This window comes from Sciurus vulgaris (assembly GCF_902686455.1).
Source record: "Sciurus vulgaris genome assembly, chromosome: 18".
Classification (NCBI taxonomy): Eukaryota; Metazoa; Chordata; class Mammalia; order Rodentia; family Sciuridae; genus Sciurus; species Sciurus vulgaris.
The window spans coordinates 32,209,503-32,227,427 of NC_136479.1; the positions used below are offsets into that span (position 1 = coordinate 32,209,503).

The 17,925-nt window shown below is 40.7% G+C and overlaps 1 protein-coding gene and 1 pseudogene across 2 annotated transcripts in view; one reads left to right on the plus strand and one right to left on the minus strand.

The window, feature by feature from the left end:
* The window catches only part of LOC306649852 (cytochrome P450 3A9-like), a 29,131-nt gene extending 14,663 nt beyond the window's left edge, over positions 1–14,468 (plus strand). The window contains exons 8-13 of the mRNA XM_079121280.1: positions 6,576–6,703; positions 8,134–8,200; positions 10,783–10,943; positions 12,257–12,483; positions 13,515–13,677; positions 13,927–14,468. Of these exons, the coding sequence (XP_078977406.1) occupies positions 6,576–6,703; positions 8,134–8,200; positions 10,783–10,943; positions 12,257–12,483; positions 13,515–13,677; positions 13,927–14,022 (842 nt within the window). The 3' untranslated portion in view covers positions 14,023–14,468. The remainder of the gene's footprint in view (positions 1–6,575; positions 6,704–8,133; positions 8,201–10,782; positions 10,944–12,256; positions 12,484–13,514; positions 13,678–13,926) is intronic.
* The window catches only part of LOC306649862 (olfactory receptor 2AE1-like), a 68,154-nt pseudogene continuing 64,261 nt past the window's right edge, over positions 14,033–17,925 (minus strand). Inside the window, exon 2 of the transcript XR_013766964.1 lies at positions 14,033–14,156. The product of XR_013766964.1 is annotated as an olfactory receptor 2AE1-like (transcript). The remainder of the gene's footprint in view (positions 14,157–17,925) is intronic.

Sequence of the window (17,925 nt, forward strand, 5' to 3'; positions counted from 1 at the left end):
TTTTTTACTGAGTCCATGTGTGTGGTAAGTTTTTTCCCATCCTTTCACCTTTAGTCTGTAGATATCTTTTTCTATGAGATGAGTCTCTTGCAGGCAGCATATTGTTGGTCTTCTTTTTAATCCATTCTGCCAGTATATGACTTTTGATTGATGAGTTTAGGCCATTAACACTCAGGGTTATTATTGAGATATGATTCATATTTCCAGTCATTTGGGCCTATTTTTGGTTTTTAATTTGACTTGGTTTCTCCTTTGAGTGGTTTTTCTCTAAGGTAGTTCTTCCCTTTGCTGACTTCCATTGTTGTTTTTCATTTCCTCCTCATGAAATATTTTGTTGAGAACATTCTGTAGTGCAGGCTTTCTATTTGTAAATTCTTTTAGCTTTTGTTTATCATGGAAGGATTTTATTTCATCTTCAAATCTGAAGGTTAGTTTTGCTGGGTATAGGATTCTTGGTTGGCAACCATGTTCTTTCAGAGCCTGAAATATGTTGGTCCAGGCCCTTCTAGCTTTTAGAGTCTGGGTGGAGAAGTCGGCTGCTATCCGTATTGGTCTCCACCTATATGTAATCTGATGCTTTTTTCTCACGGCCTTCAAAATCCTATCTTTATTTTGAATGTTAGGCATTTTCATTATAATGTGCCTTGGTGTGGATCTGTTGTGATTCTGTGCATTTGGAGTTCTGTAAGCCTCTTATATTTGATATTCCATTTCATTCTTCAGGTTTGGGAAATTTTCTGATATTATTTCATTGAATAGGTTGTTTATTCCTTTGGTTTGTATCTCTGTGCCTTCCTCAATCCCAATAATTCTTAAATTTGGTCTTTTCATGATGTCCCATAGTTCTTGGAGATTCTGTTCATGATTTTTTACCATCTTCTCTGTTTGGGCCACTTTATTTTCAAGATTAAATATTTTGTCTTCATTGTCTGAGGTTCTGTTTTCGAAGTGGTCTAGTCTGTTGGTGATGCTTTCCATTGAGTTTTTTTTATTTGGTTTATTGTTTCCTTCATTTCAAGGATTTCCTTTTTTTTTTTTTTTTTTTTTTTTTTTTTTTTTTTTAGAATCTCTATCTCTTTGTTGAAACGATCTTTTGCTTCCTGTAGATGCTCTGACAGCTTATTGGTATAATCATTCATTGCCTGCATTTGCTCTCTTATCTCATCCTTTGCTTCACAAATCATCTTAATCATGTATAATCTGAAGTCCTTTTCTGACATTTCTTCTAACATACTCTCATTGGCTTCTATTAATATAGAATCTAGATTTGTTTGGGTCATTTTCTTCCCTTGTTTTTTCATGTTGTTCATGTATCTTCCCCTCTAGCAGAAGAGATCTGGGGTATTGCAGATTTCCCCCTATAGGCTTATAGTAGACCTATAGGTTTCCAAAACCTTTTCTTTAAGGGGATATCAACATTGGCAGTGCCCAATTTAGACACTATGCAATCCTAGACCAAATAACCCCTATGGGGACAATAACAAAATTGTCATAATAAACAGAATGAGTTCAAAGATTATCTTCAGTAAAACAAACAGATTTGCAATAAGGTCTGCAGTTTCTAATGGAGGACAAAGAGGATGCCAAGGGATGTAGAATGTGGCTGTTAATGGGATAAGAAAAGAATATACAGAAGTTCTAGATAATAGAAAGGGTGAGAATGTAATCAAAAGCAATTGGATGTTAGCATGCTAAAAAGGGAGAAAGAGACTCTGAGGGAACAGGTAAACAAAAGGAAAAGAGAGCAAGAAAAGTAAAGAAATAAAAACAAAAATTTTCAATAAGGAGAAAAAAAGAAAATCTACAGTGTAACAGTCATATAGTAATGAAACCTCCCAGTGTTCAGCCTCAAGTCTCCAGCAGGCGTCTCTGGATGGGATTTGGCCCATCTAAAGTTCGGAGCTCTGGCTTCCAGGATTATCCAAGATGGCCGCTCTGGCTTTGAAATGTGTTGGCAAATGGGGAGCTGCAGCTCAAGGTGTGGACGTGATCAGCTGGAGGTCCTGGAGGCTGGGTGCAATCAGTCAGTCTGGGGTTCTGGTGATAGGGCGCAATCAGTTGGTCTGGGGGTCCTGGCGGCAGGGAGCAGTCAGTTGATGTGAGGATCCCAGAGGCAGGGAGTGATTGGTCGGGCTGAGGGCTCTTGGAGACGGGGCTCAGTCAGTCTGGCCAGGGGTCCTGTGGGGCCTGGCTGTTGTCTCAAAATGGCGGCAGCCATGTGTAATCAAACCTGCAGGTACTGTAACATAGAACTTCCAGGCAACAGCAGGCAGCTGGTGCTCCACTGGCGGTCAGTGATCAGTTTGCTGACTGCTGTCAGACAATCGGGAGGTGAACCTCGTGTGTTGGGTGATGGATAACTTGTTATAAGGCAGGCGATAGACAGGTGAGAGGCAGGCAAATGGCGGATGGTAGGCGCCTGACAGTGAGCAATCTGCACTTAAAAAAGGTGTTGATATGCTGGCAGACTGCAGGTGGTCACAGCAGACAAGTGGGGTAAACAGCAGGGAATCCATAAGCAGCAAAAACTGCCTCACCAAGAAACAGATATCCTCTGCTTGAAACCGGAGTTACGAAGTGACAAGGAACGCAGCCTCCCTCTAGTACGCCATCTTGGAACTCCTTTAATTTTTTTATTAGTGCATTATAGTTATCCATAACATTGAGGTTCATTATGATGTAATTATATAAGCATGGAATGTATTTGTTCCAATTCTATCTCCAGTACTTCCCATGTCCCTCTTCTCTCCCTCTCTCTGTTCCCTTTCGTCTGCTCTACTCGTCTTTCTTCTATTTATTCATAGTTCTTTTTAATTAGTACATTATGGATAGCATAAAGGTGAAATTCACTGTGGTGTATCATGTTGTCCCTGAGTTCTTGCATATTTTGATCATGGTTTCTTTTTTTCCCTTTATTGCTGATTGAGTGCTCAGGTTTATATATCTTGTCTTCAAGCACAAAATTGTGTCTTCTAGGTGATCTAATCTATTTGCAAGACTTTCAAATGAATTTTTATTTGATTTATTGAGCTGTTCATTTCTAGGATGTTTGGCATTTCAGAATCTCTTTCATGTCCTGTGTTCTTACCCTTAGTTCATGCCTTAGATCATGTTTTAGTTCATTGATAATGTTAACAATCAACTTTTAAAATTATTTGTTCAGGATTTCATCAACTGCTGCATCTGTGAATTTAGTTGTTGGAGGATAATAAGCTCTTGGGGATAGGTTGTCATCCTGGATCCTCATGTTTGCCGAGGTTCTACGTTTGTGTGTCTGTTGAGATGGTTTCCTTTTGCTCATGTATGTGGGGGGAGTTTAATGAGTATTTATTTCATTCTATGAAGCCCTGGTGTGAAGGTATATCTTCACTTCAATGCATCCAATCAGTGTGATTGAAGTCTTTAGTTGAAGAACAAGTACCACTTTAAGAAAATAATGACCAGTAAAATTAACAGCAAATCATTTAGGAACACATGTTATAGAAATTGTTACTAAGGATGTTTGCAACTCACTTAACCAAGGGAGGGAGGCATAATAGAGTAGGCTGAAAAGATTAAGCATTAGTGATAGTATGATCAATTTGTTTAGAAGAGATAAAGCATACAGAAAAGAAAAAGAGTAGGAGAGGGAGGAGAGAACAAACAATGAAGAAGAGGAGAATGGAGTGGCCATGAAAGAGAAACAGAATGGACATAGGATCCATTTCATTCATAAAATACTCAACGTTAGATAGAACTCTTAAAAATACAAAATGTGGGAGTTTATCTCAAACAGCCAGTGAAGTAACAGTCAGTGTTCTTCCTGTCGAAGTTTTAAGCTTGCAGACATTTCTTCCTGGGGTTTTGATTTTGGAATCTCCCAGCATGAAGGATTCTGTGTGACACAAATCTCATGCTGTTTCTCATTTCTCAGTTCTGACCCAAACTGGCGAAACTTTGAGGAGTCTGTGTGCTGAGCTCTGTCCCCTCTGCCTGGCAGTGCCTGCTGTGGAAATATTGTCTGACTCAGAGCAGACTGCACTTTTAAAAATGGCTTTGTTGGGCTGGGGATATGGCTCAGTTGGTAGAGTGCCTGCCTCCCAAGCACAAGGCCCTGGGTTTAATCCCCAGCACTGCAAAAAAAAAAAAAAAAAAAAAAAAAAAAAAAAAAAAAAAAAAAAAAAAAAAAAAAAAAAAATGGCTTTGTTGTTGTGACTTGGGGTGGGACTGTAAGTCTGGTAGGGTTGTTGGTCAGCTCCTCAATGAACAGGATCTGTGTCGTTTCATGCTCTTCCTTCTGAAGGCCTGAGTCCACATGCTGTGGGGAGGTGTGTGTAATGTTTCTCTCCATCCTCCAGAGGGGAGGTGGCACAGGTGCCGCGAGATGCTATCAGATTCAAGGTTTGCCATCTGACCCTGATCTGCCCTGTTTCCATCCCCTGCCAGCCCCACCTGACCCTGATCTGCCCTGTTTCCATCCCCTGCCAGCCAAGGTCTGACTACTGATTTCAAATGAAAGTGCCCCTCACTCTTCACTTGCAGACTGACAGCTGCCGCTTGCCCCATAAAGCTTTTCCTCTCCCGTGTTGCAGTCTCACTCCTGCGTCCAGGTTGACGCATGACCTGGACACCCACCAGTACGGTGACAAGTAAAGCCTCAGTGGTTGTTTGGGCTTGGCATTCAAAAAGAAAGTATACCAGAAAGAAGACAAAAAGGAGCAAAAAGAGAAAACTGAGGGAAACATGAAATCCAAGGGTAAATTGCAGGGATTCCTAGTCTCCCTCCCAGGAAGAACTAACAGAGAATCTCTCTAAGCTATTGCTGCTTCCTCGCTTTCACTCCCTGCTGGAGAGTGCCTGGTCTTTCTGCTGAGCTAGCTCAGTGGCCATATATGAGCTTATTTTCTGCTCAGATTGTGATCTGGTTGGACAGCAGCACCACTTTACCTTCAACCCGGTGAGAAAACTTTTGGCCCTTTGGGGAGGAGCTTTGGTTCCCCCACCCAACCAGTGCACACCCAGACCTGCTGCCATCTGTCCCATGTATTCTAGAGGCTGATGTTGGTTTCCACCTGACTGCTAGCTCTCAGTATTGCCTGCCATCATTTCCCCCAGTCTTCCCACCTCCTCCCAGAACTGTTGTTTTAATTCAGATCCAGGGACGACTAGGATATTCTGGGTTCTGTTGACTGCCATTTCCCTGACCTTCAAGTTCCACTTATTTGTTGTGTATAACCCTTTTTATAGGGTGCTGGTTTTCATTTGCTAATATTTTCTGTGAGTGTTTGCATCCATAGTTATAAGATATATCAGTTTGTGGTTCTCCTGTGTTATCTTTGTATAGGTCTTAGAATTAGGTGGACACAGGCATTTTAGGATATTTCCAATGTGTTCACTCTATTCTATATTTAGAAAATACTAGATATTTCTATAAGTGTTTGCAAAGAATTGAAGAATTGGCATTATTTCTTTCAATGTTTGGTAGAATTGTCCACTGAACATCTGGACCTGAGCCTCTCTTTGTAGAAGAGTTCTTAATTTCTAATTTAGTCTCTTCATGTGATACATGTCGATGTGTATTGTGTATTACTTTTTGTGTCAGTTTCTGTTGTTTGTGTCTTTCTAGGAATTTGTTCATTTCATTTCAGTTATGTAATTTATATAATCATTGTGATGATCCAATTGTTACAATATCTTTATATTGTTTATAATGTCAGTTTCCTATGTTTATAATGTCAGTTTAATTCCACCTCTTTCATTTTGGATGCTAGTAACTAGTCTTTAGTTCTGGGTCAGTCTAGCTGTTATTTTTGCCAATTTTGATGATATTTTTCAAAGAAATAGCATTTGTCATCATTGATTTCTTCTATTGCTTTTCTGTTTGACTAATTTCCACGTTGGTCCTTAATATTTTCTTCCTTCTGTTTCCTTTAGGTTTAGTTTGCTTTTTATTGTGTAGGATTTGATTATTCATTTGAGATCTTTGTTTTTATTCAATAGATATGAATTTCCCTCTGAGCAATGATGGCTTTTTCTCCATTCCACAAGTTTGATATATTGTGTCTTCTTTTGTCCTTTCAAGACATTATCTATTTGCCCCTTATATTCCATTGGTTATTTAGAGTTATATTGATAAATTTGCCCATATTTTGAGTTTCCCAATTTTCTTTCTAATAATGTCTTCTGGATTCCTTCCCATGGCGCTTGTCCCTATGCTCTCTTGGTCCATCCTGACTGCTCTTTCTTGAACAGCATGATTAACCACAGTCCCAGACTAAAGCCCAGTTTTATCCAAAGAGACTCCGTTCCAATACATGAAGGGGCAAGGGGCCGGGGTTTTCATTTTGCTCGTTTGGTCACTCCACAGAGGCAGAAGGGGCCACTGATCTCACTGCTTTGGTTGTGGCCCTCTGTATGACCTTCTCTTGCTCAGCCAGTGGCCTGGAGCCCATCAGTGGTCACAGAAGGAACAGCTCCTGTTGAGGAACCCTTTTGACTTCCACTGTTCTGACTGGTAGAAGAGATGTCATTGTTCCTGGTAAATTTTACATTTTCACTGCAGTCTGTCCCCTTCTTCTTTTTCTTTCCCCCTACAGCACTCTTTCCATTCCTTACTCCGATTTTTGAGGCATTAAGTATCTCCGTGTTTCCAAAAGATGTTACAAACTTTTTAAAGAAAGCTGTAAGCAGAATGAAAGAAAGTCGCCTCCAAGAGAAACAGAAGGTAAAATCTGGTGGTGATTACGGGAGGATGTCCATTTTGGATAATTTATTTGACTCCGTGTGTATGACTTCTGTACTTCTTTGTATATTTTTAAAAGGTGAATGAAGAACTCTTGGTGGAGAGTAGTAGAGGCTTTTCCCTGGGGGAGAATAAAGAATTTAGTGTCTGGTAATTGAGATACAAGAATGAAGCAGAGAGGGGACTGAATTAGAATGAGATGTTTTCTGACCTTTTATAATTATGTCAAAATGAACTGTTACATAGAACTAAACAGAAACAATAAAAAAGATTAAAAATGAATAAAATCACACATTTCAAATATTAAGAATGAATCAGAGAGAAAGCATTTACAATTAAATAATGGGCCTGGAAATTAGTTTGTCACCAATATTGCTAAAATGCAAAGTCCCACGTGCTCCAAAAAGGAATCCTTGTACATTGTTGATTGGAATGCAAATTAGGACAGCCATTATGTAAAACTGTTCATATTAATTTAGCCCAATATATTTTGAAACTATTTACCATAAAGAAATGTTTAATAGGTTTAAAGATGTGTTTAAACTGACATAAACATCATAGAGCAGCATACATTAATCGGAGTAATGGGGTACCTTATTACTATGTACAATTTAATGTTGTTATCTATCAATTAAAATCATTTTTTAAAAGAGGAAAAACATCCTATTCATTCTCTTCAATGGATAAAATTTCAACAGACAAATTATTTTCTGGGTGCTTTGGTTACATCAGATTTTATAGTGGTAAAGAATCCTTGCAGTTCCAAATCTCTCACTTTACAAACTCTTCATGGAAGGCATTGTCAGGCCAGCTGGTACTGTTTGGCTGCTCATAGAGCAGGCATGGGATTCTTTAGGCATGAAGGTCTTGCCTCGTGTAGGAAGGCCAGCACAAGGATGTATGCAGGCCAGGGAGCCAGGATGGGTCCACCAGGTGTCGGTACAAAGTTTATAATTTCACACATAATGGATTCTTTCAAGACATTTGCCCAAAATCTGATGATGAACTCTGGAAATGACAGAAGATTAATCCATGGCACCTCTAGTGAAGAATGAAGATAGTGGAACAAAATATTGAAGCCCAGGACTTCTTCCTGAGCAAACGAATGTAATGGGAGAGAGAGTCAGCCACTGTCTATCCAGGAGGACGTGTTCAGAATCCAGAGAAGCTCAGGCGCAGGGAGAGCAAAGATGAGTAGCTATTGGACACCATAGCCAGTTTTCACTCAGGGAAACACTGACTCTCCAAAGTTTGTAGGTGGATGCTTTTCTTCACTAAGGACTTAGGAAACCTCAGTCAGACTTCAGCACTTAAAGAAGTCATATTTTCAGAGGGGAAGTTAAATTCTACATTCTTAATTTGTTTCTGACTTCATAATTGACCTTCTGTCTTTGAACTTTCTCTGTCTCCAGCATCGGGTGGATTTTCTGCAGCTTATGATAAATTCCCAGAATTCCAAAGATGTGAACTCTCATAAAGGTAACCAAAGCTGCTACCTGGTCTGCTGATGGGGAAACTCAGAGGGCAGGGTTTTTCTGGAAATGTGCAGGAGGTTTCCCAGGCAGAAGAGCATTTCTACCAAATTGCAGAAAGAGCAGACTTGGATATTAAATATGGTAGCCTGAGGAACTTTCTAGAAGGACACCTAAAGCGATGTTCAAATCTTGAAGTTGATATAAACAAGTATTTCTTTCACCAGCATGGTAGTTTTATTCAACTTACTTTCTTACTATATTTATTTTGACACTAAAATTCTCCCATATTTGCCCACTGGAATCCCTTTCATGTGGGCTTTGGGTCCTTTATTATTCTTGTCACCTTTTTTTGTGATTGTTTTAAAAGTAGGTTCCCTTTATTTTGAGAAATTATAGGACTATAGCAATATTGAGCTGCAAACATAGAGGTTTTCCATGGAGCTTTGCATACACTGCTTCACTCTTAATATCCACCACCAAAGAGTTTTATTTATCACAATTCACGAACTTGTATTGACACACTTCTATCAAAGTCCACAGATTTCACTGGGGTTTGCTCTTGGTCTCGTACATTCTAAGGGTTTTGACAAACATATACGGACATGTATCCACATTATAATAACATACAGTGTATTCTGTGCCCTTCTCATTTATTTTCTGAGCACTTTCTTGCTTTCTGATTCAAAATATTAAAGGTTTCTGCTCTGTTTCTCCTGACAGCCTTGGAATCAGTGATTTTTTCCCCAAGGATTTAGGTTTTGTTTTTTGCAATTAATGGAACTGAGAAATCAATATCTGTGATCATCTTGTGGATTTTTGCTTTTAGATCCTCTTGGCAGACAAAATTATGAACATGAAATACTTCTACATGGAGCAGAGGAAAAATATTTCTTTATCTATTCATATCCAGTGATATAAGCTATTTTTTTCTCTCTCTCCTTCAAAGACTTGACAACCATCTGAAAAAAATCCTTAATGTTGAACAATTAATTCTAGAGATGAGGACTGGGCTTGCTTTCGCCTGCCAGTGTACATGTTTTTATGTTTACATGTACATATACATCTATCTATCTATCTATCTATCTATCTATCTATCTATCTATCTATCATCCATCTATCTATCCTCTATGTATCTACCCAGTTCCATTCAGCTGTGATGAAGGAAATAGTCTATAGTTCAACTGTTCAATAAAATAACCATAAAATGCATGTGCCTACTGAGCACTTGGCATGTGGCTCACACCACTGAGGAACTGAAGTATAATGACTTTTAATTAATTAAAATTTAAACATCCACATGTGGTTAGTGGCTATCCACAGCAGACAGCTGACCTCCAACCCTTGACTTTATAGTCCTATTTCAATGGGTTCAAAATCATTGGATAAAAGATTTGATAGTTAAATATTCCCATGACATTATCATAGAAAAACGTCATCAGTAAATCCAAACTCTGTAGAACTTTAAAGCACTTGCTTTATATTCTTTTTTGTCTTGAGTTGCATGTTTGGCACAGGGGTCATGTTTATGTCAGAGCCCCAGGTATCTAAAGGTCCCCATCCATTCACAGATACATGAGTTAAGTTCATGATTGTGCTTCTATCACAAGAGCTGTTTGGTGTGCATAAAGTAGAGCAGAGAGAGGGCAGGTACCAGGGAAGGTGACATGCAGACATGACTGAATAAGTGCTGTGTTTTACTAAAGTAGACCCTACTTTCCCTCCACACGTCATGCCCACTGTCCCTCTATTGTCAGTTTTCTTTTGCTATTTTAATGACATTCATTCAGTGTCAGTCGCTACTCTTCCTACGTTGTGTGTTGTTATGTAGTTTCTGTATATCTTGAGATCATCCAGTTTGAAGACAGGTGCCCCAGGTCTTCTATTACCTGATGCCTCTCACAGGTATAAGCCTGCTTCTGAGGGGAAGATCTGCACAAAGATCACCACATTTTATGGAAGTTCGGGTTTTGACATGGTGGATCTAGGGTGGGTTTGAGATTTCTGTGTGGATAATAATTTCCTAAATGCTATTGATGCTGCTCTCCATGGACCACACTTTGAGTAGCAAGAGTTTCTCTGCTGCCATTTCCTCCAACACGTTTAGGTGAAAGATCCTTTAATTTCCCAGACATTGAAACCTAAGTATTATTGCAAGCACTATCAAAGTGTTTCAAACTATATTTTACCTAGAATAATTGTAACTTTTCCTGGGGTAGGAAACCAACCTGTTTTTGACTTACACCACATAGTTTTATGATAATCTAAGGGACATACTGATCATACTGTGTATGTTAGGTAGAAATGCTGTCTCCTGAAATCACCTATCTTTGGTGGTCGTAAGAAAGGCACACTGAGGAGCAAATGTCCAAGAGTGGTGTAGACCTCAGGGAAACTGGATTCAAATTATTTTTCCTTTGTCTCCCCTGTCAGATAGACATGAGGGCAAACATGACTCCCAGAATGACCCTGAATTGCTGTCCTTGGTCCTCCCTAGGGATCTGTGAGCTTTATTCAGATTTCTCTTCATCTAAACTCTGATGTTATGTTTTGCTGGATTTACCTAAATTGTGTTTCCTCTCCCATTAGCCCTGACTGATCTGGAGCTTGTGGCCCAATCAGTTATCTTCATCTTTGCTGGCTATGAGACCACAAGCAGTGCTCTTTCCTTCCTTATGTACGAACTGGCCACTAACCCTGATGTCCAGACAAAACTGCAGCAGGAGATTGATAAGGCTTTGCCCAATAAGGTGAGAAGATGGTACCTGGAGAGGGAGGAGAGATGTGGAGCCTCAACAAGAACGCATCCTCATCCCTTCCTAGGAGACCTTGTCCAGAAATGTAATCACCAATTCTTTTCACCAGTTCTATTTGGAAAGGATCTGAAGAGAGAAGTAAAGGGGAAAACGTAGTTAATGAATGCTATTCCCCAAAACTCAAGGAATTTTTAAAAGAACGTAGTTTCAGTCACATCGATGACTGGTTACCACAATACCTAGTAAGAAACATCTTCAAGATACCAGTGGAATGGAAGAGTAAGCATGTGTCTCTCAAGGGTCTGGATTGTTGGCTCTGCTGATCCTGCTGCGTGAGCTCTGGCCTGGCTCTCAGCCGGTGAGGCTGGGCTTGGTGGGGCAGGCTGCTCTGCACATCTTCACACTCCAGTCGTGTATCTAGAGAGAAGCAGCCAAGGTGCGAGTCAGGTTTTCTGGCTCCTGAGCCAAATTAACTTCTGCCCTGTGGCCTCTCCAGTGTCACACCAGGTGCTAGCCACATGTTGCACAGGAGGACTTCACATCCGTGCCTCAACAGGGAGTCTATTGGATATGAAGAGACCTGGTGTCTGGGGCTGGCATGGCTGGATTGAGGTGGACACAAAGCATCCTCCTCAGAGCTCACAGTGAAGCCCTGAACCACCAGCAACAGAGGGTGGGGCTGAGATTGGCTTCCTAGCCTCCTTAGAACGTTCACTAGAACTGAAATTGTGTGACGTGGGTGCCATCCAATCTTAGCCTTCTTTTGGTAATGTTAGGATGGAAATTCCCAGTCTCTCCCAACATTTTTACACGATGCAGTGTTTATCTCTTAAGTTTTATATATTTATATTACCAATGCAGGATTATTTAGCTAAAAAAACTGATGTAGAATGGGTTATTTCTTCTTTTCTACATTCTCTATCCTTACAATAGACATGTGACTTCTGTAGTGAAAGGTGACAGTGACTTTCACATATTTTGCCTGAATGAAATTGTCATGTCCTATTAGTTACTTTTCCTCACCTGAGAAAAAGAGGTACATGATAACACTGATGATTTTAGGCACTGAGTTTGGGATTGCCCCAAAGGTCTCCCATATGCATAACTACTCTGCACTTCTGAATGGGCCACAGACATGGCTGTCAAGTGGACATGGTTGTTATGACACTGCTTAGTAAATTGTTTGTACTACTCCCTTTCACTATTCTGAGTTATTCGATTGCCTAACACTTTAATAATACTGCATAGATTGAGTTTAAAGTCAGTTCCAAACCTTAATTTCCAAAAATCTCTTTCTTTCTCTCCAGGCACCTGCTACTTATGATACCCTGGTACAGATGGAGTATGTGGATATGGTGGTGAATGAAATGCTCAGGCTATACCCAATTGCTGGCAGACTTGAGAGGGTCTGTAAGAAAGATGTTGAAATCAATGGAGTATTCATTCCTAAGGGGACAGTGGTGATGGTACCAAGCTTTATTCTTCAACGAGACCCACAGTACTGGCCAGAACCTGAGGCATTCCGCCCTGAAAGGTACAGGGACCCCTGGGCAAGGGAACCACCCTGGGCCAGGCTAGTCCAAGCTTGTCCTGTTATCTCTTAGTATTGGTGACATACAGGTAACTCTGTAAACATTTTCCTGTATGTCTTTTTATTTTAAGCAGTTTTCATGTTATAAACATGACACTTTCTTGCTAAGTGGAATAAATCTGTGACAAGGAACAAAAAGGATGCTATATCCATCCACTATCCCAAATCCTTTAAATAATCATGAGTTAATAATGTTCTCATAAACATATTTCTATACACATATAGATTTTTTGAAAATATAGATCATATCATATGTTTTATTCTGAAAAATGGTTTAACAGTAAGCTGTAATTTCTTTACTATCACTTGACAATGTATGCATTCAACCCTCTGTATGTATAGTTTTTGCATCTATACTTTCAACTAACTTAATATAAACTTTTTTTCTGGTCATTTCCCCCTAAACTGTCTAATGCAATAAGTACTTATATAGTATTTACATTTTATCTGTTATTATAAGCAATCCAGAGAGATTTAAAATATATTTCAGGATGTGCTTAGGTTATACAAATATTTCTTATAAAAATATAAGAGACTTGATCACCTAGGATTTTGTTGTATCCAGATGCTGAAACTAATCCTCCTGAGATATGGTACCACAACTGTGTGCATGTGTCTGTATTTTCATGGGCCATAACTGACATAACCACTATCTCATTTTATGTGTTCACTCTTTATACTCCTTATGTTTTGTGTGTGTGTTGTTCCCTTTACTGTCTCAATACCATGATTTCTTTTTAAACAGCATTTGTCTCATCTAAATAAGACTGAAAGATCCAATAGGCTAAGGGGGAGGGAGGTGGCGAAGCTCCATAGCTTAACAATTCTTATAGCAAAACCATAGCTGGATCTCAATGACCAGCCCAGAAAAGCATCCTTTCTACCATTGCTTGGGGGTGTCTCAGGGACCATCTGAAACAAGTCACTGTTGTGGTTTTGGTGCTTCATTAACTTGTCATCTACTGTGGAACCAGGTTCAGTAAGAAGAACAAGGACAACATCGATCCTTATGTATACATGCCCTTTGGAAGTGGACCCCGGAACTGCATTGGCATGAGGTTTGCTCTCATGAACATGAAACTTGCTCTTGTCAAAGTAATGCAAAACTTCTCCTTCCAACCTTGTCAGGAAACACAGGTCAGTAGATTTTCATATAAATAATGTTTTATTTGAACGTGTTTTTCCAAACAGAGGGGCCTATGCACAGAAAAACACATGCTCCTTCATTATTTAATTCTTAGAATGATTAGAAGGAATTCAAGGTACATGATACTGAAAGTAGTTTTTATGTTTGTAAAACATTACTTAATGTATCTTCTCCACTTTGCTGCTGTGGTTGCTGGTGCTTCCTTTGTTGCTCTTCATGTGCTTGTCAATATGTTACAGATTCCCCTGAAATTTGGCAAGCAAGGACTTCTTCAACCTGAACGTCCCATTGTTCTGAAGGCTGTGTGCAGAGATGGGACCATAAGTGGAGCCTGAACTTCCCTAGGGATTTCTGCATTGTTCTCCTTGGAGACTGGGACCCTGAACAGAGAACAATTTACTTTGTGAGAAAACTCAAAATGAAGATAGGCTTCATATTCCTCAACTGATGAAAGGTTAGAGAAGCTTCACTGAGCTTCAATGTCTATGCAGAGTATTATCTATTGTGTGAAAGGAGATGATCACCTCAGTGCTAGATGTGAAGACTCAGTCTCTCTGGTTCTAATGGGATTTCTCCACTCAGCACTAGTTAGTACTGGCAGCTCTTCCTGAGCTCTGATTGGAGAATAAACAATTATCACCAAATTTATCAACAATTTTTAATGAAAAGGAGGATTATTGTGGTGGCTTTTGTAGTGACATTGTTATACCATGTGTTCTTTGAAATATGCTGTGATAAGTTTTGTAATGAAAAAGTCAATAAACATCTCCTTATAAAAGTTTATCTGAAAATTTCATGCCCATTTAAGGGGATCTATAGTACTAAATCAGTGACAGTCAAAACTAAGCTTTTTCAGAAATTCAACTTGAATATTAAGATAGACAGACTCAATGCACTGTGATTTTTCCCACTGCTGGAAATGTATATTCATAATGTCATTCTGCCATTTTGGAAGCACATAATTTGTAACACTCTACTGAGGTACTTATTATTATATCTCTAGTTTAAATTTAATACCCTCATCTCATCTCCCTTGTTGATTCTGGAAAGCAAGAAACATATCTGTAGTCCATTTTCAACTCCCAACTTGATAACAAGTATAATGAGCATTGAATTAAAAAAAAGGTTGAGAGTCAACTGCCCAGCTGCAGAGCGCCTCAGATTCATCTGGCATCAGGAGTTACACAGGATTTTCCATCTTATGTCCTATTTTTTCTCTTCCCTCCCTTTACTTCCCCTGCCCTTCCTGAATAATTCAATCCTAATGCCATTAGAGGTTGTCCAGCAATGTGGAGGCACACCTTGTGGTGGAGAAGGGAATAATGGTGGCTTCACATCAGATATCAGACAGAGTTGGGAAGCTGTCCTCAGAAGGGATAGCCTGGCTTGGATGCAGGAGCCCAAGCAAAGTCAGATGGGCTCCAAGCAGACGGGTGGCCTGTCATCAACACTCATTGCCTCAGTAGGGTTAAGAACACCCAGGTGAGCTAAGGAAGGGCCTGTGGGGTTTGAATTGGATGAATGGAAGTTAGCTCTGTGAAGAGAGATTGTTTAAATAAGCAAATACATCAAAGATAATGAAATCCAATTTTTGTAAGAAATATTGGTGAAGTGACTCACTGGTTCAGGAAAGAAAATTGGAATGAGCCCTGTGAAGTAGGACTGAAATGGAATGTATCACTGTGAATTCATGCTTTTTCAGATAGAAAATAGAGAAACAAATGGATGTGTGTGTGTGTGTGTGTGTGTATGTGTGTGTTCGAATGTTTGAATAAAGAAACATATTCTCTGATTGTCTGCACTGATGGGATGGGGTAATGGTGATGTTTTAACAGCAATGAGCAGGCTTGGTGACAAGATCCTGGAATAAAAATACTATATTTCACTATAGGAAGTGAGGTTGGTTAGAGAAAAGGCTAATTTCAGGAGTAAGATCAGGCAAGTCCAAGGTGAGCCTGGAAAACCTTTTTGCACAGAATGCAAGAAAATGTTCAAAAATGGTGGGAACATATTTAAAAGACCCTGAAGTCAGCCTGAGGGACTGCCACTGACCCCAAAAGGGAGCATTTTGTTCATGTGACAACTAATGATATGAATATATTACCATCCGTGGAGATAAAAAGTAAGACATTAGCACAAGCAAGTATATAAATAAGTAAATAGCTAAAAGTGGATAAACAGATTTGCAAAGGTTCATTGTGAAGGATAAAGTGTAACTTTTTAGTGGAGAGACTTGGAAGATACAACCTGACTCAAGGAACCAGAGAGAACAACCTTGAAATAAGTTAAATCAATCATGGGGCTCCGGATAGTGTTGGGAGCGGCAAATGGATTACAGGTTTCTTTGAACCATCCCAACCAAGGCAGAGGTGATGCCCTTCTGAGAACTCTTGGAATTGTGCCAACTGAGACTGCCCCGTCACTGTTGATGTCCTGTTCAAAGGGGGTTCTGTGCCTTACAGAAGTTATTGGTTCAAATAGCCCTAGGTTCAAAGGCCAGCTGCCCAGAGATAGAAGAGACATGGGCACAAGCTAATAAGCTTTTAATTGGGCTGCTCCTGCTCACAATCTCGTTTTTGTCTGTCTTGAAAAAGCTTTCTCACAACAAATCCTTTGATGTTCATACCTATATAAGAAGCATGCAGAGCCCACTTTGGTGTCCATCAAACCCCATCAGGGTTTGGCTTTCCCATCAAGTCCCGCTTTCCTGTGTTTGTGTGTCTATTTGTCTTTATTTCCAATCCTCTCACCTTCCCAAGTTTGGAGAACCAATCAAACATTGTGCTGGACCACAGCATGATAGATCAGAGAAGGACACGGTGTCCACTCTGTCACCATGAGGGAGCCCTAATCAAAACCACGAAGAAACATCAGACAAACCCAACCCAACCTAGGAATGTTCCACTCCCGACAGGTCCCTGGTTTCTACTCTGGTCGAGCTCATGAGAACCAATGGAGTGTTGACAAGGGACCCAGACCCAAGGAGGCTAAAGAGACAAAACTCAGCACTTGGGCTGGATCCTTCTGCTGTGAAGAACATGGTTGTGACAGTGCAACTCGGGGAATGTGATGGGGGCCTCTGGACTAGATGGAAGCAATGTGTACATGGGATCCAGTGCCTTCCTCTACTTAATGGTACTTACAAGCATCGTGACCTTGTATGACCCACTCAGTACCTTAGCAACACAGGGCATTAGGTACTTTGTGATTTTTATGGTCACACTGTGGTAATGTAGGAGCATCCCCACTTTGTAGGAATACAATGGTTTTAAAGACGAGTTTGGCAATTTACTTCCGGTTGATTCAGGAAAACTGTTCTTTGAACAGATTTCTCTGTTAGTTTCCCATGTTCAGTGGGGAAGATTACACGGCCACTTTCTGATGGAGACAGCTTTTCCCTTTCTCTCAGTTGGTCTAGCTGGTATTGTTCATTCAATTCAATATAAGGAGACAGCACCACACAGAATGAGGATGTGGGTTCTGAACCTGGAGCCCCTGGGCCTTGAATCCCGCTGGGAGCTCTGGGGCCAGGATTGTAATGCAGAGTTTGAGCTCAGGTTGAGCAGAGATGCCAGTCTTTTAGACCTCTTCAGTCTATGCTAGACTGGCCCAAAGAGGAGTCATCGATTCCACAGTGAAGTGACTTTAATTTGTCCAAGGGTGATTATCAAGAATGTGTGTGGGAATTAGCTGGCCCACCAACTCCCACGCCGAGGTTGGACGACATCGGGCAGAGCTAGCCGGCCCACTGACCCCCACACTAAGGTCGGATGCCATTGCTGAGCCTGCCTGCCTGCCCCCCTACTGTTGAGGGACACTGCACTTGCCTCGGTGCTGACTCAGCAGCACCCTCGCTGGGGCTCCCCAGCTTCTTTGGAGGCGGGTGCAGGCATTTTGAATTATTCCCGAGGGTGTGGCCACCATCATCGTAAGGGCAGCTCCCTTCCTGAGACACCCACAGGAGACTGAAAGCCCTTTGACAGGACTCAGGATTCAAGAAGAGGAGGTATTGAGAGACTCGGGACTGACTCAGAGCCGCCGGGTGAGTCTCTCCCACTGTGCGAGGCTCTCTGGATGGGTCAGTAGTCCCATGCAGGGAACTTCGTGGGGTAGAGTTGCCCAGTGAGACTCCCCCTCTGGAGCTGTGAACCTGGACAACCAGGAGCATTGTACAGGAGGACTGCCCAGCAAGAGGCTTTGGTGCAGAGCCAGGTCCCAGGCCTGGGCATTAGGTCCAG